Below are 20214 nucleotides of genomic sequence, written 5' to 3' on the forward strand. Positions count from 1 at the left end.
TTTTTTTTTTTTTTTTTTTTTTTTGCAATAAATGTCTTCATAAAGTTATTTTAGGAAAATGTGGAATGCTTCCAGAAATCCAGAAATTTAGTTAATTGAGAAGAATCTCCTGACATTGGTTTTTCAAAATAATAATTGCATTATAAAAACTTATCCATTCTGTGCTTCTCAACTTTTTTTCCTTTTTACAGAAGTGATGGTTAATCTTTCCGAAGTTGGTAGGGAGTTCCACATTTGCTAATCATGTGTTTATAAGTAACTACATCTCTATTGGTACGAGAACTTTTGGGGAAACGAAAAGTAAAACCATGAGGGCTTATTCTCAAAATGAACAACATCATACCATTGTGGAGGATCCGTGGTTCCTAACATGGTATCAGAGTTATACCCTTTAACTTAGTCATGTCAATAGAATTCTCAAATGTCCGAACAAAGAAATTGTGAGCCTTGAAAGGGTAGTCAAAAGTGACTAAATCGAATAAAGGGTGTAATATTTTTTAGAGCTCGGAGAAGGAGACGAGTCCCGATTAAGGAGAGGTTGTTCAAGAACTCCATAAGTCTCAAGGGAGGCTCTATAGTGTATTTTGTTCGAGGAGATTGATTGTTGGGAGGGACTCCCCCATTGACTAAGGATATGATCAGGGATTTATAACTAAGAAATACATCTCCTATGAAGCCTTGTTGAAAAAATTAAAAACAAAACCATAATAGCTTATATTCAAAGTGGACAATATCATACCACTGTGAAAGGTCGGTTCCTAAAGATCATATTGAAATAAACTTAATCAAATCTAACAATATCAGTTCAATCCTCAAATTTATACATCAGTAAACGTCAATAGAAAAAAATAAAGGGAAAAAAAGCTTAAACAATGGCCACGAGTAATGGTCCGAAGCAGAAAAACGGGGTGTATCAAGGCATATTTCCAAGTGTCATAGAGACATTAATTCCATTGAACCGACCACATCAGATATAATTGCATAATTTAATCAAATCATAGAGGTCAAAAGATATAATATTAAGTTCTTCGAACCCCCACAAGCTTAAGCTTTGAATTCATTGTGAATTTATTCAATCAATATATACAAGATTGCAGGGACTATAAAATTTTAAAAGCACAAGCATATTAAATTATAGAGGCACAAATTCCAATAGCAAGTAAAAAAAGACAGTTGAGATCAATTTGAGAATTTAATTTATTAATGACGAACTACACAGCAAATATATATATCAAAGCTGTGCCGACGAAAATTGTAAGAAAGGTTCACGATGAAATATTATGAAGAATGGCCAGAAATAGCCGAACCTCGTCAGCGAGTTTGGACTGCATCTCCATCGCCTTGTTCTGCTGCATTTGAACGAACAGAAGCTCAGAGCCACCGCCTTTAATGAAATCTTCCTCGTCGGAAAATCCTTCTTTCACTGCGAAACAACTGTCACTTCCTGCACTGGCCATCACTAGCATCGAACGCCGACGCAAACCAAACCGACGGCTTTCCGTTCTACATAACAACTGGAGTTTTCTTCTTCCCGTTGAAGCTAAATTAGGGCTACTAGAAGCCGCCATTGCCGCAAAATTCCGAGCAGCGAGTCCAATACACTCCATTGTTGACTTGTGTTATCACAAGAAGCAAGCATTTAAGTCATTGATCGAGATTCAATTGCGTCAGAAAACAGAAGAATCAAAACGAAACAGGGATGAAATTTAGCGTGACTGAGAATGCAATTCCGTTGCTTCGCTTGTTCTGTAACTCTCCGGCTCCCTTGGCACAACCTCCGATATTGTAGCTGGTAGGATTGGGGAGGGAAATTAAATGGTGGTGTTTTATTCGGAATTGTCAAACTGGCATCCAGCCATTGCCACGTGTAGATATCTTATTGGCTTTAACTCCATTGAAAAGGCTACCTTATCCATCAACGAAACGGTTCGTTTTGGGCATATAAGGGTGTGAATTCTCCTTCAATAAAAAAAAGGGAGGGAGGGGGTGAGATTTTTTTTAATTAACTAAACGATATCAAATATGGAGATTAATTAACTAAACGGTTCGTTTTTATGTAATATTGGAATTTATATTATAATATTTTTATTAAATATTATTGAATTTATTACGAAGTTTTATATTTTAATTTATATTGAAAAATTGAATGTATCCAAAAATAAAATAGAGTTTAATTCCAATCCGCAAAAATAAATAGAGAATTTGATGGGATAAGGATTGAAACAAGTGGCACGTGGCCCGAAAATTGGTCAAAGTAAATGTAAGCGGACTAGTCTGTATGCAATATTGTTAGAACAAATATTGATTTCTCAGTTTCTTCAACTACCTAAAATAATTTTCATTACATTGGTCCAAGACAATTTAATCACATTCCTTAATTTTCATTAAAATAACACACTATATTACAACGATTGTCACAGTTTACATCAGGAGTGATTTACCCATCGATAAATGTTGGCTTCTTGAATTTCTTCAGTGAAGTTTAATCTTGTAGAAGAGTAGCTATTTCCTCACATCAAATATGATAGTTGCTTGCAGCTTGCAAGTTGATGCCACACCAAAGACATGACATTGAAGTAATTAAATAAGATGCAAAAGTGGAAGGGGCTGTGCTTGACTCCTCCTCCTCCTCCTCCTCCTGGTGAGCGAGTTTTCCATATTTAGATGGTCAAAATGAGATTTAAAATATGAGACTTGGAAAACTTGAATGAGCCGTGGATCCTAAATCAATTTCACTTTCAATTTTCATATCCATGTCTTAGAATGGAAATTAGTTGAGTTTGGGTTTGAATGGTTAGTATTTCTTGATTCCAAATAGTATTTCTTAATTATAAACCCATGATCATTCCCTAAATTAGCCAATGTGGGACCTTCATCCAACACCTCCCTCGAACAAAGTACGCCTCCCCTTAATCGAGGCTCAATTCCTTTTTTTTCTTTTGGAGTCTTCAAACAAAGTATACCCTTTGTTCGATAATTTAGTCACTTTTGACTATGCCTTCGAGGCTCACAATACTTTGTTCGACATTTGAGGATTCTATTGACATGGCTAAGTTTAGAGCATGACTCTGATACCATGTTAGTTGAACACGACTCTCCATGATGATATGATATTGTCCACTTTGAGCATAAGCTCTCATGACGGTTTTGTTTTTGGTTTCTTGTTCCTAAAAATTATGCTTATCAAAATGGGGCCCCTAAGTAAATATGATGTGAGCATGCCAAATTTCAAGCTAGGGATTGGGATCAACGAGAGATCAGTAGGTACCATATAAAATTAGAAGGTTGCCAATGGAGAGCCAGCATCTTTGAAGTAAGCTGCAAGATCAACGTCCAAGTGTTCAAACTTTTTGATGAAAGGATGCACCTAGCAAAAAAAAATTACCCAATTAACAAAGTTTAATCCGCATTCAGAACCCAATCTGACTTGTTCTAATTGAATCAATAGCAATGAAGAACAGCAGAAGGATCAATTATACCAGAAGTTCGCGTGCAGAGCTTCTCTGCTGCGGATCTTTGTGTAAGCTGACCAAAATATAAAAACCAATTCGCCATAAGGAGAAAATTCTCAGTAGAGAAATAGAAAACCAAAACATACTAGCCATATTGCAAAGTTCGAGGATGGTTTCTATGACGGTCCAAGCTCACCGTTAGCAGATATTATCCTCTCTGGGGTTTCCCTTTCAGGTTTACCCTCAAGGTTTTTAAAACGGGTCTACTAGGGAAAGGTTTTTACACCCTTATATATAAAGAGTGTTTTGTTCTCCTCCCCAACCGACGTGGGATCTCACCGTTCCGGAAATTTAGGGTTGCTATAGAAAAATGAAATTTATGGAATAGAAACAGCAGAAACAATTTCATATGATTATCAAACACGAAAGCTTGTATACCATGAAGAAATGAAAGAGCAGAACTCAGGGGAAAATTGTTCAGGTGCAGATGGTGATGCTAGTTCGACTACAGCTAGCATTACATCAAAAAAGCCTTCCCACCCTTTATCCTTATCTGGTGGAGTATATGGAAATTGACCCGTTGCACATTCAAGCAAAACCAATCCCAAACTCCATATGTCACTTTTGTTGTCATATTTGCCCCCACTGATTCTCTCCGGCTGCAGTCATTGCATGAAATTACAAGAAATTAGAGCCCCATGCCACATATTAGAGAAGCAAATAAAGTTGAAAATCAAGCAGTAGCTACTGGGTTATGTTTATGTTAAGTGACTTACAGACATGAAAGTGTAAGTGCCAACGAAAGAATGTGCCAGATCAGACGTACTCGCCAGTATAGCACTAACACCAAAGTCAGTAATCTTAACTTCCCCTCTATGATTTATCAACAAATTAGAAGGCTTAAGGTCTCTGTGGATGACATGTTCTTCATGGTGAAGGTATATTAACCCCTTGAGGACCTACATGTAACCAGGAGACAACAAATTCCTCAACTTGAATTTCTCGTTTTGGTTTTCACAAATCAGGCATGTTTTAGACTTCCTCCTACCTGGTAACAAATGGCTGCAAGATACGGCTCTAGGATTGTTCCAACTTTTTTTAGAAGATCTGCGAGTGATCCACCGTCCATATATTCCAAGATTATGAAAATGGCACCATTGTCATAGAAGATCTGGTAACAGACGACGATGTAAGGGTTTTGTGCCAATTGATTGATTTTTAGTTCCTGAGCAACCAGCCTACAACGAGATTCCTCAGCATTCATCTGAATCACCTGAATTAGAAAGATCAACCCGTCAAAGACCCTCCGCCCCAACTGATAATACTAACAAGGTAACATAAACATTCTTCATTACATAAACATTCTTCATATGAGGGCTATTTTATGGAAAAATTCTACAATATAGACAAAGGCAAGGATAAGCAAGCTAGGTAGAAACTTTCGATTGGGAGTGAGTTAAGCATTGGTTAATTTAATGGAAGATCATGGATTTATAAGTGAGGAATATCTCCATTAGTACGAGGCCTTTTGGGAAGCCCAAAAACAGAGCCATGGGAGCTTATGCCCAAACTAGACAATATCATAGTATCAGAATTGCGTGCAGTCAAAAGTGAGTGTCACCAAGGTGTACTTGCAAACTAGCAAATTGTGAAAGAAATAACTATCTTTTTGAATTGAACAGCAAGAGCAAGGACTTCGCCATCAAATAAATTTCCGGAACTAGCAAACTAACTATTTTCGAATATTAATGAAACTACTAACATGCTTTTGAATCTGTTTGAAATAATATTTGATGAACAGATAAATCAAGTATTCAACAACAACATATTGCCCAAAAAAGAAGAGAGAGAGAGAGGAACCTTTAGAGCAAAAAACTGATTCGTCCATTTATGTCGGACTAATTGAACTACTCCACCGTTTCCTTTCCCAATGACTTTTATTGAATCTAAATCTGCTAAAGACAAATGGTTGTCTGAGGGCTTTATTGGTGGAGGCTGAGAGACAATTAAAAAGCGAAATTAGATCTGATTCCCATCTTTGGAGGTGAACATACTCGAATTCGAAACAGAGCAAAAGTAAAATGACAGGAAACTCCATCAACACAGAGAAAAAGAAAAACACATTCTATTCCGGAATTGACAAACACAGGGGAAACTGCCGGAGCCATCAGTTAACAGTGTTGGATGATGGAAGTCCCACGTTGACTAATTTAGGGTGTGATCATGGGTTTATAAGTGAGGAATACTAACTCCATTGGTTTGAAGCCTTTTGGAGAAGCCCAAAGCAAAGCCATGAGAACTTATGCTCAAAGTGGACAATATCATACCATCACTGTGGAGAGTAGTGTTCGTTTAACAAACAGTACCCTATCAATGGAGAAACAGTACGGAAAAAAAAAGGAAACAAGGCAAAAATTGCGTACACTTTCGTCTTCCGCTTGAGAAACGATCCGCACGCCGTCTCTGTTCACAAGCAAATCGCCATCTATGAAAGTACCGCCTCGGGTTCTACAATGACCACCAACGCCATAAACGAAATAATCAAAAACCAGCAATGCATTCGAAATTCAAACAACAGAGAGAGAGAGAGAGAGAGAGAGAGAAGAGAAATGAAATTACATGAAGGCGAAGGAAACTTCCTCGGGAGGAGGCAGATGGAGCTTCAAGTTAGGATTCATGGAGCTGTCCTTCTTCATGATTGGCGGGCTTATTAGTTTCCTCCGGTGGAGGGTCGCTATGAAGTCTTCCAATAAAGAGAAGTGAAATAAATATATATATATATATATATAAAGATTTATGAGAATCGTGTACATTATTCATTTATTTGGGTTTGCTCCTTCAGTTAATTAAATTTATTAATTAATTTAATATATAGATAGATATTTGAAGAGGAATAGCGGAGACCGGTCTGGGAGGCTGGGACGTGAGGAAGACGACCGGCTTGACTTCTCATTATTTGACCCGCGTTGTTTTGTTGCTGGAGCCTTCCAAGTTCCAGCCGAGTCCGTGCCCCTTTTCACAAAATCCCCATTTTTATATTCACTCAATATTAAAATTCAATTATTATTATTATTACTTAAACACGTGCGCACACACACACACACACACAAGCACGTGTGAAAACGTGAGTTGAGTTCACACGTGTTTTAACATTTGTGTTCCTTTTTAGGTTCTCAGTCAAAGTCTGGCATACGTGTCATTGACTTTTATGTTACTTTGGTTGGATTATAAATAAATATCTTTTTCGATTGTTTTTTTCTTAAAAAAAAAGAGTAGTGGGCGTTAGTATTTTGACTAGTTTAAGCCGACTGTTATACATTGTTATATGTGTATGATCAACATAATTAAGTGTTTTTGTTGAATTAAACAAATATTTTCAAAAAAATAAAAAAATTAAAAAAAAATCTGGAACGAGCGAGAAGAAGAAAAAATTAAGCCAAAACTACCATGATCTGACCACTAAATCATCTCATCTGATCAATAAAGTATTATAGTATTAGTCCAACCATATAAAATTTACTTTTGACATTAAATATTATAAATTTGTTTTGAAAATATAGCTTAAATTAAAGTCTTAATGTTTGATAACTTGCACAAGCATTTGAGGTCCTAGACTTCAAATATATCTAATAGATCAAAAATAATTTTAAATTTAATAGAGTATTAAAACGGTCTATAACATTATAACCATCTTTAAAATTAACAAATCTATTATACATATAATTATTATTATGTATAATAATTCTATTTTCAAGAGTTAAAAAAAAAAAAAAAAAAGTCAAGAACCTATCAAATTCAGAATTGAAACAAAATTAAAAACTCAAATGAGATACAAATTATACCCATTTTAAAATTGAAACAATGAGATACAAATTTTAAAATTGAAACAAAATTAAAAACACAAATGAGATACAAATTTTAAAGTTAATTCGGAGAATTAACAAACACAAAACACAAATTGAAAGTTGACGCTTATTAAGAAATCTTTAAAAGATCTAGAACGTGTGATCACTGCAATCAAGTTTTCACCTCACAGCTCACAACCGGTATATTGTTGAGGATTATTGGGAATGAGTCTCACATTGGTTAATTTAGTGAATACTATCTCTCTTACCATGAAACCTTCTGGAGAATCCCAAAGCAAAGTCAGGAGAGATTACACCTAAAGTGGGCAATATCATATCACTATGGAGAGTCGTGATTCTTAATACACCCTTTTTGAACCTAACCCCCCAATAGAATAACCACACATCAAGAATATCCAATTAGAAGAAACATGCAACGAGAGCCACTGATAACAAAGGTTTTCAAGACCACAAGTATTCTTTGGATAAGGATCACATATATATTTGACACATTTGACACAGCATAAGATTTAGCAGATTACATACCTCGCCATTTCTCTGCATCCTTGAATGAGAGAATGGAATAGATTTGCCCGTAGCACATGAAAATTGAGATCATTAGCATAAGAAAATCAACAGAAATGACAGAAATTTACACAATCATATAGTTTTAGCACTCATTCAAACATAAGTTTCAAAGTAACAATGTGAACCTATATAACTATACAATATCTTTATACTTGCAAAATCATCACCATTGTTTGTGTGCATGTTTTATACAAGGGTCTGTCAACGTTCATACAAAGTTAGCCGACAGCTCTATAATGCACTAATAATAAATATTCTTTTCACTGGTCTGCTAATACCGACCAATGATAGTTTGTCATCTTTTTTATTATCAATAAGATTACTCTTAAGTTTCGATGATGTTGAAGGAAAACTTGGAAAGTAACTGCGGAATACCCGATATAACTGGCCCGTACATCTGCAAAATGACAGGATTAATATGAGAAGGAAGCGCTGTATGTGTCAAAGATGTTTGAGATATTCACATGTATGTTGGGTTATGGACCACGTTTCAACCATAGAGATTTATTTTAAGAATTTCCACAACCAAATAGAACTTTTTTTTTTTAAAGGAAGGTAAGATTTGAAAATGTCACAAATTCGACTTCCACAGAGCGCCTTGATTAGGATGATACCTTATGGTTTTCGTGAAGTTGGCATAAAGGAACTGCAATCAACTTAAGGTTCTTTGGCACAATGAATTTTCGATTCTCCGGCAATTTGACCAGGAAAAGTTTAGTGCACTCCTGCAACAAGTAGTAGTGAGTGAGTTACAAGTAAATGGTATATCGCCCGCCAGTAGTCATATTTCAAAAGAAAGTAGTTTGTATCCAAATAACTACCTTGGCTCCTTTTACATTGTTGGACAAATGTGGATAGAGCAAGGTTTCGAAGTCAGGCCTCCACCACGTACCGAGGCAATCGCCCACCTAAACATTAGAAGAAAACTTCAGATTCCATCTTTCATAATCAGAGGCCACATGGTAGTAACTAAGATAAAGGAAATACAATTGGGCATTGTAATACCTCCCAATCAGATGCATCAGGGGCTCCATTGGCAGAAAGCTTCCTTGATAACTTTCGCTTCAAGCCATCAATATCTGTAATTTGTGATCATCCACCATAATAAAATATCCATAAGTGTAACTATTAGACAACCGAAAGCTGCAGAAGAGATTTATGGCACACATTTACCAGATTCATTGGGCCTTAGGCGACCACCGGGAAGATTGAAAATTGAATTTCGTATTTGCAACAGCAACACATGAGGATGCTTGAATAGCTCAACCTAATTTAAGAACAACAGATGCTTGCAATTACAATACAGTAGCTAAGCACTGTTTCGGATCGCAAGATGAAATGTCCATTTAGAGATCTTATAGCGGAAAATTAAAACATCTTGAACTCATATTCAATGATCATTCAAAAAACAATCCCAAAATAATTCATGAACAGCGCCGTCCAATTAGCCATGATTTCTCCCAAAATGGACTTTAAAAAACAGCCAACACAGGCAAGTGGTTTAATTACGCTTAGTAATCAGGAATCATGATCTATCCCACAGTGGATGGAGACTAGGTCAAATAAGGCGAGGCTGTGTTTATCGCGGTATACGATATGACTAGACCGACTCCGAACCAACAGTATCAGAACTCCACCGATAAAGTGGCGTCAAGCAATTCAATACCGGTAATAACAGAGAGAGTAACAATTTCTATATGCTTGAAGAAATCAATCAGTATGAACCACAAGGTCGCAGAAATGGAAGTCGTATAACAGCAGAAACAAATAAAATTATCGTGAATAAAGAGAAAACAAACCAGCAAAACTGCTTCGACAGAAGTCCTCAATCCATAAGCAGCATAACTGAATAAAAACAGCCGAGAAAACATATTAGACAAACTCAACAAACGTAAACAGAAACCTCGCAGTATAGTCAACGGATTAAAGTGAGGTTTGATACTTGGATTTCATCCTGATAACGCGATCAGCCAAGGTCTTGTCCTTGAAAATAAGAGGCTCTTTGGATCCGAAGTAGTAGTTACTGAGAGGGTAAATATCGATGGCGCGGATTTGGTCGGCAGCGGCAGATTCATCATCCTCCATAGCATGCATACGTCCGTCGTCTCCCATGGCCGATTGAGGAAAACAGTAGAAAATCAAGAGAGATGAAGTAGCAGAAGAAAAGGAGGAAAGTGGATGAAGATGGCGTGTTGGTTGCAGAGAATGGACACGAAGCGAAAAGTGGAGTGCGTCACTCAGTGCTTAATGAGGCTAAAAGGAGACAGACAAGACGACCAGTAGGAAAGAAGAGAAGGAATTTCAGAGTGATGGTACTCAGTTTCTCAGCAAGAGGAATAAGAAATGGGCTTTTCTTTTGGGCTTTCATTTGGGCTTTTCTTTTGGGCTTTCTGTTTCAGACAGCACCCCGAGGCCCAATGTAATATACCGCCCATCACAATTTACAATTTCTTACCCTTACCAATTTGGAATCTGTAGGGGCTTATTTGTCTTTTGGGCTTTCCAGTTGCCATTTTTGATATAACGTGGACTTTGAATGGAATATATTCATATTTCAAATTGCAATACAATAAACTTTTAGATTTAAAATATATATTTTTTCAATAATAAATTATTTATTTCTCATTTAGCACTTATTTTAGTATTAAAAATATTAATAATTGAGTTAAATTATATATATGTAATAAAAGAAATTGGAAAAAAAGGCATTAAAGAAAAAGTATTAATAGCTTCATCTATGAATGGTTGATATATATAATAATAAAAAGAAATTTATTTTAAGGCTTTTCGCTATTTTTCAAGTCTCAAGAACGAGGGAGACAATTTTTCTGAGCTTTTAGCTGATGAGGGATGAAGGTGATCGTTGTTTGACGTTCAAATTTCCTTCTTACTTCAAGAAAACCGTGTTCGTTCGTTCGTTCGTTTGTTTGTTTGTTCGTTCGTTCCTCCAATTCCATTTCTGATCCGTGGAAAGCGAGACAAATTGCATTTTCAGTCGCGTTTGTTCACCTCTTCCTCAATTCCGGTATCTTTTTCCCCTCGTTCTTATTTCGATGTTTCATTTTTCATCTTCTTTTTCTGTTCCTCTTCGATTTTTCTGCTGTGAGTTCATTAATTCGTGTTTGCAGTATTTTGTTCTTCGATTTCTCTTTTGTTTTGTTCGGTAATTGATGGATATTGCAGAACTTTCCCTTCGTTTTTGAACGATGGTATCTGCGACCTTTGGCTTCGCTTGGTTGAGGATTTGAGATAGGAGTTTAGGATTTTTGGTACCTGGAGAAGTTCGTAATTGCAATTCTTATCCCTTGTGCCTTTTATTCTTGACTTTGGCGTGGGAGCATCACTATGTTTCACGAAGTGCAATTTTAGTCAAGCTAGGTTATTTTATTACCAATTCATCGGATGGCTTGTGGAAGATTGAAAAGCTCCATAGGCTAGTGTCTTCAATTGAGTAGTTTTCTTTTTAGTCAACATGAAAGTCTGATGAATTTGATAAAAGAAACTTGGATTATTTGGATTTTAAATACCAAATTAGGGGAAATTTTCATTCCAGATGCAATTCTTCTGATTGCTGCATCTTGTCGGGTGTCATTTGATTATATTGTTCTAACTACTGAGTAGATTTTAATCTCTTGACACAGGTGTAGAAAGTGGATAGTGCAAACTTGAAGAGCTCATCCTTCCATAAACTCCACCTTCGACATGGATCCAAGTACCGTAATTCTTCTTATAACTTGGATTCCTCATAATAATAATAAAAAAGAAGGCATGATTATGTGGGTGCAAAAGATGTTTTATTTTGTTGGGTTGTAACATAGTTCTTGCCTTGTAATTTCTTTAATATTCAAGGTTCATTAAGGTGTCTTGGACATTCATGTGCCTATGCTCATTGTTATGCTTTCACTCCTTAGTTATACGTTTCATTAAAGAATGTAGTCACATTCAGAAATTGAAGCTAATTTCGTGTCTAATAATCGGTTTATGACACTCTGTTGGCAGTCTTCATGATAGCAATAACACAAGATCGAACTGAAATAATAGTTTTTACAAAATAGATGGAACAATTTCTTGAGTTGTGAACATGTTTTCTGGATGTTAAAAATGCAGAAGTTGAGCAGACAGTGCAACTGGTGGAATCGGTCTCTGATAAGCATCCTGATCTTTTGAGGCCATCTGCCCGGATTTGTTCCATATTCAAAGGTAAATCAGGGATAATAAAACATGCTGGCTAGGACATTTTTATAATAAAACATGCTGGGCTAGGACATTTTTGTTGAGGATTGTTGGGAGGAAGTCTTGGCTAATTTAGGGAATGATAATGGGTTTATAAGTAACGAATACATCTCCATTGGTATGAGGCCTTCTTGGGAAGTCCAATATAAAGACATGAGAGTTTATGCTCAAAGTGGACAATATTATACCATTGTGGAGAGTCGTGATTCCTAACAATTTTATGGTCCAATATTACCTTATATTGGTTGCTGGAGTCTTTTGCTTGTCTAGTCATTTATGTCCAAAATGATTAATGATGAAAGCCATCCTTACATTAGTGCTTGTATTCACCTAGGCCAAGAAAAAGATGTGTCTGACCATACAAAGAACAAGTATACTCTTCTCAAAGATGTCGAGGATTTGCAAATAGGTCTATATGACAAGCCTCTTCCGTGTTTTGGCTGTGGTGTTGGATGGTTCTCGTGAGTATCGTGTAACTTTCTCTGTACAAACAATTTGGGGAACCTGTCGTCAAGTTTACTGATCTTACCTTTGTATCTTTGTCGTTCTTTTCAGTTTCCTTCTCGGGTTTTTGTTCCCAATAATGTGGTACTATGCCACAATTCTCTACTTCTGGAACGTCCGCAGAGATCCCAGGGAACGAGCTGGTTTAGCTGCGTCTGCCATTGCTGTAAGTGTTCCTTTTTTCTTTCCCACTCCCACCCCAACCATGAAAATCTTAGGAAAAACAAACATAATGACATCGAGTAGCCAAATTCCTTACATTGCTATGTATCTTGCCATCTCCCATGAGCTGTTCATTGAACATGATTCAGCTTCTAAAGAAGCAAAACAATTGTAAATGGTGCAGGCATTTGCATGTTCGGTCATCTTGTTAGTCATCGTAGCTGTTCTCCTATTATAGCCCTCCCCTGTCTCTCGACTCGCACTGCATTCTCTTTGCCCCTTCAACCTTGGCAATACAGTCCCAAACAGAACAGCTTCCGTGGCTATGAAGATAAAGATCAAGGGGCTCTGTTGCGGGACAATGGTGATTTCTTTTACTTTTCTTTACATCAAATGTAAATGTTTATAAATCATATTTACATATATTTGCCACCTCTTTCAAGAGAGAGTTGTCACATTTGTATCACACAAAGAACATATAATACATGGATCTTATTTTATCCCAAGTTTACTACGTAATCTAATAAACAAAACAATCTACATTTCTCGACTTTTCAGAACTGATTTTTCCTGGAGATCTACTACTTGAAGCCAGATCATCAAAGGTGGATTTGAACTATGGTATGCATGCAACCTAATACAATAGCTTTACAGATTTCAAAAACAAGGCAACCTCACATTGAATGGAATGAGCATAAAACAGTTCCAAAACTATGCAGTTCATCCTTCTCTTTTGAAATTAACAACAATACAATGACATACCATCTAGTCCGTGAAGAAAAACCCTGAATGTCGTCGTTGTCATTGTCGTACATTGATCCAATCCAACCTAAACAGAACTGTTCGAGATTGATATTCATCATCCATGCCTTTCTTTTCATGAACGGATTGCAATTCATTGAGCCACAAATTCCTCCTTGTTTAGGAACAGTAATAATGTTATAACAAAGACTAGGAAGTCCAGACTAGACAATAATGGGAAATTTGAACGTCGTTGATCTACATCTCAGTTCCAGCCTGAAGGGAATTATACAAGATCAATATCCATTGTCCCTGTTTTGCTCTCTCTTTTCATGAATGAGGGGAACTTGGTTAACTTGAAAACTACAAAAATAACATATATGTATCCTATGAATGTGTACTCACAAAAATAATAATATAAAACCACATAATACGTAGTATCCTATGAGTGTTGCAGATTGGATCCCAAAATGACTGAATATTTCATTAACTCATTTGATAAAACATGTCATCTACATCTCCTCCAATGAAGTAAACTTATAATAAACGTCTAAAAATCACTAGACAAAAATGGGCAAGCAAATGCAGCAGAATTTGATTTGCAATGCTACAGAAATGGCGTTTCGTTTAAGCCTTAGCTGCTAGCCGAACATATTTCTTCTCAACGGCAAATTTTGAACTTGAATTAATCTGGCAGTCACAGGTTACATCGTTAGCAAATGGAATGATGCTCGAAGAAATTCAACCGTACTTCCAAAAACTCATAAATAGACAATAAATGATTTAGAAAATATAGATCAGAAAAGCAAACCTTTTGCTCGAGCATCTCAACAAGTTTAGTTTCATCTCCTGTGACACCAGATTCGTGAATAGACTTGAGAGTAAGTTTTCTTAGTTTTGACATCTTGAGAACACCGTCAGGACTCTGTCATATATACCCAACAAAAAAAAAACACAGTAGTATGTTAAAAAAAAATGACAGCAAGAGGAATATTACTGATGCAAAAAGGTGGTATTTCGCTTCTTCCCAAGGGTTACACTATAGCTATACTGCCGGTATCAATAGAATCGGTCGTTATGAGAATAATCAATTAACATATCTTCACCACGGGGACCATTCCATCAAAGAAAATATTTTAAGAAAAACTTAGATAATCAAGAATACTATATGAAACAAATTATCATTGACCATCATAAGAATGACAAGAAATATGAAAATAAGAGAATTGCACAAAACGTACAGATTTCAAAATTGATGTTATCAGCTTTTTCCACTTGATCTTCTTTTCTTTCAGAGATTTGGATACTGTGATCTCATCCTTTATTGGCTTAATCTCGGCTTTGGTTGCCTGAATAACCTCCCCATTACCTCTATTTGGGTCATCGTCTTTAGTCTTTTCTGTCGAACCATCATCAAGTTTCCTCTTTTTCTTTGTATGTGAAGTACCATTTTCTGATTCCAAGTTTCCAAGTTCACTTTCAGCTTTAAGCTGATCTTTCGATTTTTCTGCTCCAACATGTCCATTTTCAACTACTTCATCTTTGGGAGTTTCTTCAACTGCAGGCATTTTATCCGAAACAGCATCCTCCATCTGATTAGATTGTTTATTCGCTGCATGAAACCCACGGGCTTTTCCTTTGTGCTTCTTTCCTTCTGCATGAAGCAGCAAAGTCTGTTTACTAGTTGCCTTGGTATTGCAAAGACTGCAAAAAAACACATGATACATAGTGTACATGCACAAAAATCGTCTTAGAACGAGGTAGCCAATCTCAATAAATCATCATTACATATTTCAAGCGCTCTCTAATTCTAACAACCATTGAAATATTAACTCTTTAAACAAAAAAATTACGTCCATTAATCTAGAATATGTTTATCCACCAACAATTAACATTACATATCAATAGGTACGTAGGCTCATATGCAACAAGGAGTAATATGTTTGACAGAACAATAAATAAAGATACCTGCAGAACCAAGGAGGGCGATTGGACAATCCAACGAGAATGTCAAAATCTGGTTGCTGTTTTGAATCCTTGTTGGACTTCGGGGTGGTGACATTAATGGCTGCCCCTTGCCCCTTTGGACCATATTTTTCCTGCAAGAAGTAGGCAAAACTTGTAACAAGAAAAACAACACCGATGACCTGCTGAAGCTACAGCAGCAATGTACGTGGATTTTGTATGGAACCAACCATGATCAGATTACTAACAGGCTACCAAACAAACATTTTACAGAAGTAATTTTCATAAGCACATATAGGATCAACTTGTAGTTCGAAGCAATTCGCTTTTAACCAGTAGAATAACAGGAGTATAGATAATAGATTCTGACCGCTTCAGTAATACATTGAGTATGGCCTTGTACGCTTTCCTGCCCAAAGGTTTGTCCACAATCGATGCAAGACAGCTACAGGAAATTACAGAAACGAATAAGACGAAAACAAAGAAAAGAATATTATAAACAAAACAATAAGACGAAATCAAAATGCGCCCCAAATCATCTCCATGGTAGAATTCTATGAATCAAACTTCCGTTGAAGGGGAAAACCGGAGAAAACGCATTTTCCCTTCAGAATCACTGGTGGAAAAATGCATATTCTCCTATTTCCGTTTCTTCGAGGAAAGAGAGAATCAAAACCTTGGTAGCGGAGCACGTTCTGAAGTGATTCGGCAACTTGGGTTTCTTGAGGTTGTCTCCGCAGTCTTCGCACTGAAACCACACCATATTTGCTCTCTACCAAGCCCGTAGTGACAAAGGCGGATTTGGGATTTGGGATTTGTGAGATACAGCAGCGACAAGACGAGTTCCGTCTAGGGTTTCTAGTTTGGGTTATTTCAGAAAAAGGGTCTATAAATTTGCTACAAATAAACCAAACTTAAATTATTATTATTATTATTATTACTTTAAATTACATTTTAAGAACAAATTAGTACAAAGTAGTGTAAATTTTTTACTTTTAGCTGTAAATTACATTTCTTTATATTTTAATCTTAATTCTAATTTGACTCATATGAATTTGTTTAATTTTGAATGGTATCTCAACTACCATTCTAATTCTAATTCTAATGTCAAACCAAACTTCATTTTTTTAGATATAGAAAATTGACAACCAAATATTCGCTTGCGAATAGCTCAGAACCAATTTTTTGAGAGCACACATAATCATTTTGCCCAAAAGAATTAAAATCTCAAACAAATTAGAATCTCTGCACTATGGACATTTTTATCCCCAAGTCTAACAAACTAGAATCTCAAAGATGTTAGTAACGCAAATAACGTCGAAACATTGACTACAAACATAATTAAACGGTTGAACACAACTCCCTCTTTATCAAAATAATCGAGAAGAGATTATAAGACACTCAGGTAAAAAAACTACATTTTGTTATGATTGGAATTGTTTGAGATGAAAAACTTAATGGAGTGACGGGGCATTCTAGTAGAAGCTACCCATGTAGATCAAATGTATTCCCAAAATATATCAAGTTATATCTGGACAAACAAATGATGATCTAAGCACATCTGAATATTCATCCAAATACACTCCATTCTTAGCAATTTTCATATAAGAGCCTAAGGGTGGAAAAAAGGAAATGAACTACCTTGTTAAGCCGTCGACCAGAAGAAAAGCTACTGGCATGATGGAACAGGGCGTAGCAGATCAGGAACATGAAAAAAGATAATGGAACAGGTTCGTACATAGAGTACAATCCATGTATCCCAGTTTGGAATTACATAGAAAACATTTTAATAACCTATAGACTATCTGGATAAACAGGGTTCCAAGCTAACGCATTTAGTACATACCCTCCCCTCTGGGAACATGGATTAACATTGACTACAAGTTAGCTTAATCCAACATGAACAAAATTAAGAAGGTACCCATCATTATCAGGGCCGTGCTCGCTTATTGCTGCACGAGGGGCATTTGTATTGCTTGATATGTTCGGCTCTTGCAGGAGTGATCTTCACACACTTCCCATGGAACCACTTCTCACATAGGTCACAACATATCCAGAACTCGTCCGATGCATAGTTTTCCCCGCACGCCCCGCATAAGGTCTCCCCGTGCTCCTCCTCCTCTTCCTCGTCTAGTAGTCCCTCATCCTCTTCTTTTGCTAACCCCTTTGACAATTTGCTTGCCTCAGATCCTCGCTGTTAACCATGTTAATGTTGTTAAAAGGAAAACAAGTTAAACAAATATAATATGGTCAAAAGATCATATATACAATGAAAACCGACTGGAAATATAGAGTTGCAGATAAATTCCATCATGAGTAGTCAAGAACTAAGTTTTCAAAATGAATAACACCAACATCAGATGTGCACATGGTGGTGGTTCAGGAATCCCAAAAATTTTACAACTCTTTCCTTTGTAAGTTTCTCTTATAGTCTGTTTTCTGTTTTTGAAAAAGAGAACGATTGCATAGGGTCAAGAACGTTGAGGATTGTTAAGAGGTAGTCCCACATTGACTAACTTAGGGAACGATCATGAGTTTATAAGTAAGGAATACATTTTCATTGGTATGAGGCCTTTTAGAGAAGTCCAAAAGTAAAGCCATGAGATCTTATGCTCAACGTGGACAATGTCATACCATTATGGAGGGCAGTGATTCCTAACAAAGAAATATCTGATTATAGTAATGGCTGCACTAATGTTCAAATTCTTGAGCAATTGTTAAAATAATCTTGATCAATCTAAACCCAACTAAGTGATCATCGAATGAAAAAGAAACAAGACACTAAAATTTGGTTTACCCCTTTTGAGCCTGTCTTGGATTTGTTGCTGATGTTATTTGAAACTAACGACTTGTCTTTTCCCTGTTTCTTCACACCTCCCGTCACGACCTCAAAGATTGTGGGCATATCATTTATCATTGTAAAAAGTCGTTTCCTGGATCATGAATCAAATTCTAAAAGTTAGCAAATAATGGCACCCACAAGAGATAGAGTACATGAATTATGAGCCTATTTTCCCACCCACCTAAGTTTCTTTGATAATTTTATAAGAGAAATAAACGCTTTTACATATAAAACATAAGTGCCCATCAGTCAATTTCCATATTGTGCAATCTTCAAAGAACAGGTGGAAACACAATTAATAAAGAGATGTGCCAGACATCAGTGACATCAGTGTAGTGCTCTGCACATCTAATCATTCTGTTTCTCTTTTTCTTTTTTAAATATCAGTGACATTGTATTTTCAAGACACAAACCATACACGTCACTGAACTATGGTGCCGCCGTGCAGCAGCACAGCAGCAACGGCCAGCAAATTTATCTCATAAATGATAAGGGGAAGAAGTACCTGTCAGATTTATCAAAGCCAAATCTAGCACCAAAGTAGAAAGCCACAGCAAGAAGCCATGCGTCACTATGAACAGCAACAAGGGACAGCCAATCCTTTTCTTGCATCCCATCTCTAGCAAAGTTAATACCCAATGCTGGTTCCGGAAGCTCTGGAGGTACTTCTTCAGCAGGCAAATTAACTTCCCACTGTTCATTAGGGAACCCATATAGGCAGAGGTTTTCCTTCTCTGAAATTGATTATCAGTAGTGTAAATAATTGCAAAGCTCAGCACTGTCCGTAAAAGCAGAAATGGCTTCATCGAGTACTTGAGTGCTATTAGCAAAAAAGTAAATGGTTCCACTACGAAAGCAATTATATTATTATTCAAATACTAGAAGGAATTGGGTTCCCAATAACTACCGCATTTATGTTTTGAAGGTCTACACAGAAGAAGGCATGGAGAAAAGTAATGTCACCAACTTCATTCTCAAGAAACAAACAGTGACTAAAGTTCCATGAACAATTAATTCCTACGTGCAAGCTAGATGAAAACAAAAACAAAAGTTGGTGAATCCAAACAAGAATTTTCACATTGTGTTTCTAATTTTCCATTACCAAAAATTCACGAGTGAAAGAGAATGCGCCACAGAGAAGATTTCAAAAGAAAATTCGTGACTCTCAAATCGCAATCACAAGTGAAAGAAAACCCTCAAGTTACGCAAAAGAGGAAGAACACAGAGAAGGGAGGTCAGACCAGGGTCGCACTGCTGATAAAATTCTTCGACATCTGCAAAAGAAATGGCAAGAGGAAAAGAGTAATTAATTACAAGTTTCCCCTCAGAAAACTAATCAGAAATCTATGAACGCCAATCTTATCTAATACTCTAAAACTTGAAAACATAAAGCGAGAAATAGACGAGGCGGAAAAGGAAAAACAGAGATTGAACAAGACCGGTGGTGAGAGCTCTAATCATTCCGGCACGACGGCCCTTAAAGTCCCTGAAAACCTCTTCCACAGTCCGAGGATTGTAAGCCGCTCCTCCATCCATGTTTGCTTGAATCCAGAGCCCCGTATAAAGCTTGAATTCGAGAAAAGAAGAATCAAACAGCAAGAAATGGGTGCGGAAGTGGAAATAAGAAGAAATGGAGAGCGAAAAGCAGCAGAACAAAGAGCAAGAAAGCCACTCGTGCAATGGATAGCTATGGAGAAGAAAGGCACCGAGAAACGAGAATCAAACGCCCAAAAAGATTCAGAAGCAGAAGGAGAGTGTTCTTCTTGCAGTTGAGATTTTGAAGATTGGGCTGCTCTTTCTGTTCAAAAAGAAAAAATAATAATAATAAAATGGAATAAATAGTTAATAATTCCATTTTAGCTTTTGTAAACAGTAGGGGCAA

The 20214-nt window shown here is 36.6% G+C and overlaps 6 protein-coding genes across 11 annotated transcripts in view; 1 reads left to right on the forward strand and 5 right to left on the reverse strand.

Moving 5' to 3' along the window:
• The window catches only part of LOC111444042 (lycopene epsilon cyclase, chloroplastic-like), a 7113-nt gene extending 5306 nt beyond the window's left edge, over positions 1-1807 (reverse strand). The window contains exon 1 of the mRNA XM_023081963.1: positions 1308-1807. Within this exon, the coding sequence (XP_022937731.1) occupies positions 1308-1607 (300 nt within the window). The 5' untranslated portion in view covers positions 1608-1807. The remainder of the gene's footprint in view (positions 1-1307) is intronic.
• A 514-nt stretch (positions 1808-2321) lies between these two features.
• LOC111444044 (mitogen-activated protein kinase kinase 1-like) lies at positions 2322-6222 on the reverse strand. 3 transcript variants are annotated; one of them, XM_023081966.1, is made up of 9 exons: positions 6072-6222; positions 5876-5960; positions 5313-5447; positions 4501-4725; positions 4229-4411; positions 3891-4111; positions 3480-3525; positions 3269-3367; positions 2322-2623 (listed from the first exon to the last, which is right to left on the reverse strand). In XM_023081966.1, exons 1-8 carry the CDS (start codon positions 6146-6148, stop codon positions 3278-3280), a joined length of 1062 nt encoding a protein of 353 aa, XP_022937734.1. In that variant the 5' UTR covers positions 6149-6222; the 3' UTR covers positions 2322-2623; positions 3269-3277. The 3 variants fall into 3 exon arrangements, with proteins under 3 accessions (XP_022937734.1, XP_022937733.1, XP_022937735.1); XM_023081965.1 differs by having other exon boundaries at positions 2322-2626; XM_023081967.1 differs by having other exon boundaries at positions 2322-2638.
• Positions 6223-7908: 1686 nt separating this feature from the next.
• LOC111444047 (pre-mRNA cleavage factor Im 25 kDa subunit 1) lies at positions 7909-10175 on the reverse strand. Its single transcript, XM_023081972.1, has 7 exons — positions 9828-10175; positions 9685-9730; positions 9059-9152; positions 8891-8964; positions 8707-8793; positions 8500-8610; positions 7909-8282 (listed from the first exon to the last, which is right to left on the reverse strand). The coding sequence occupies exons 1-7, from the start codon at positions 9995-9997 to the stop codon at positions 8211-8213; spliced, it is 654 nt and encodes a 217-aa protein (XP_022937740.1). The 5' UTR covers positions 9998-10175; the 3' UTR covers positions 7909-8210.
• Positions 10176-10659: 484 nt separating this feature from the next.
• Positions 10660-13549, forward strand: LOC111444050. 3 transcript variants are annotated; one of them, XR_002710632.1, is made up of 7 exons: positions 10660-10910; positions 11527-11597; positions 11993-12085; positions 12453-12579; positions 12674-12788; positions 12969-13148; positions 13343-13549. XR_002710632.1 is itself a non-coding variant. In XM_023081975.1 (6 exons), exons 2-6 carry the CDS (start codon positions 11588-11590, stop codon positions 13020-13022), a joined length of 399 nt encoding a protein of 132 aa, XP_022937743.1. In that variant the 5' UTR covers positions 10660-10910; positions 11507-11587; the 3' UTR covers positions 13023-13290. The 3 variants fall into 3 exon arrangements, 2 of the variants coding, with proteins under 2 accessions (XP_022937743.1, XP_022937742.1); XM_023081975.1 differs by lacking the exon at positions 13343-13549 and having other exon boundaries at positions 11507-11597; positions 12969-13290; XM_023081974.1 differs by lacking the exon at positions 13343-13549 and having other exon boundaries at positions 12969-13290.
• Positions 13550-13939: 390 nt separating this feature from the next.
• On the reverse strand, positions 13940-16368 carry LOC111444045 (UBP1-associated proteins 1C). The gene is made up of 6 exons (XM_023081969.1): positions 16167-16368; positions 15861-15935; positions 15494-15624; positions 14767-15229; positions 14337-14450; positions 13940-14215 (listed from the first exon to the last, which is right to left on the reverse strand). The coding sequence occupies exons 1-6, from the start codon at positions 16251-16253 to the stop codon at positions 14153-14155; spliced, it is 933 nt and encodes a 310-aa protein (XP_022937737.1). The 5' UTR covers positions 16254-16368; the 3' UTR covers positions 13940-14152.
• Positions 16369-17111: 743 nt separating this feature from the next.
• LOC111444046 (PHD finger protein ALFIN-LIKE 4-like) lies at positions 17112-20140 on the reverse strand. 2 transcript variants are annotated; one of them, XM_023081971.1, is made up of 6 exons: positions 20039-20140; positions 19772-19898; positions 19574-19606; positions 18838-19066; positions 18288-18423; positions 17112-17684 (listed from the first exon to the last, which is right to left on the reverse strand). In XM_023081971.1, exons 2-6 carry the CDS (start codon positions 19866-19868, stop codon positions 17421-17423), a joined length of 759 nt encoding a protein of 252 aa, XP_022937739.1. In that variant the 5' UTR covers positions 19869-19898; positions 20039-20140; the 3' UTR covers positions 17112-17420. The 2 variants fall into 2 exon arrangements, with proteins under 2 accessions (XP_022937739.1, XP_022937738.1); XM_023081970.1 differs by having other exon boundaries at positions 19772-20140.
• Positions 20141-20214: the final 74 nt, after the last annotated feature.

This window comes from Cucurbita moschata, unplaced genomic scaffold (assembly GCF_002738365.1).
Source record: "Cucurbita moschata cultivar Rifu unplaced genomic scaffold, Cmos_1.0 Cmo_Scf00006, whole genome shotgun sequence".
Taxonomy (NCBI): domain Eukaryota; kingdom Viridiplantae; phylum Streptophyta; class Magnoliopsida; order Cucurbitales; family Cucurbitaceae; genus Cucurbita; species Cucurbita moschata.

Bases quoted from the DNA above. Each gene is read 5' to 3' on its own strand.
- LOC111444047 (XM_023081972.1), bottom strand. From the start codon at position 9,997: ATGGGAGACGACGGACGTATGCATGCTATGGAGGATGATGAATCTGCC. The intron at 8,611-8,706 runs GTAGTTATTTGG...TACTTGTTGCAG, and splicing joins ACAATGTAAAAGGAGCCAAG to GAGTGCACTAAACTTTTCCT. The intron at 8,283-8,499 runs GTATCATCCTAA...GTCATTTTGCAG, and splicing joins AACTTCACGAAAACCATAAG to ATGTACGGGCCAGTTATATC.
- LOC111444046 (XM_023081971.1), bottom strand. From the start codon at position 19,868: ATGGATGGAGGAGCGGCTTACAATCCTCGGACTGTGGAAGAGGTTTTC. The intron at 19,607-19,771 runs GTCTTGTTCAAT...TTTCTTTTGCAG, and splicing joins GATTAGAGCTCTCACCACCG to ATGTCGAAGAATTTTATCAG. The intron at 19,067-19,573 runs GTCTGACCTCCC...AATCAATTTCAG, and splicing joins TTATCAGCAGTGCGACCCTG to AGAAGGAAAACCTCTGCCTA.
- LOC111444050 (XM_023081975.1), top strand. The intron at 12,086-12,452 runs GTAAATCAGGGA...GTATTCACCTAG, and splicing joins GATTTGTTCCATATTCAAAG to GCCAAGAAAAAGATGTGTCT. The intron at 12,789-12,968 runs GTAAGTGTTCCT...TAAATGGTGCAG, and splicing joins TAGCTGCGTCTGCCATTGCT to GCATTTGCATGTTCGGTCAT.
- LOC111444044 (XM_023081966.1), bottom strand. From the start codon at position 6,148: ATGAAGAAGGACAGCTCCATGAATCCTAACTTGAAGCTCCATCTGCCT. The intron at 4,412-4,500 runs GTAGGAGGAAGT...GGTTACATGTAG, and splicing joins TTGCAGCCATTTGTTACCAG to GTCCTCAAGGGGTTAATATA. The intron at 3,526-3,890 runs GTATACAAGCTT...TATTTTGGTCAG, and splicing joins TGCTCTTTCATTTCTTCATG to CTTACACAAAGATCCGCAGC.
- LOC111444045 (XM_023081969.1), bottom strand. From the start codon at position 16,253: ATGGTGTGGTTTCAGTGCGAAGACTGCGGAGACAACCTCAAGAAACCC. The intron at 15,936-16,166 runs GTTTTGATTCTC...AATTTCCTGTAG, and splicing joins GAACGTGCTCCGCTACCAAG to CTGTCTTGCATCGATTGTGG. The intron at 14,216-14,336 runs GTTTGCTTTTCT...TGTGACTGCCAG, and splicing joins TTGAGATGCTCGAGCAAAAG to ATTAATTCAAGTTCAAAATT.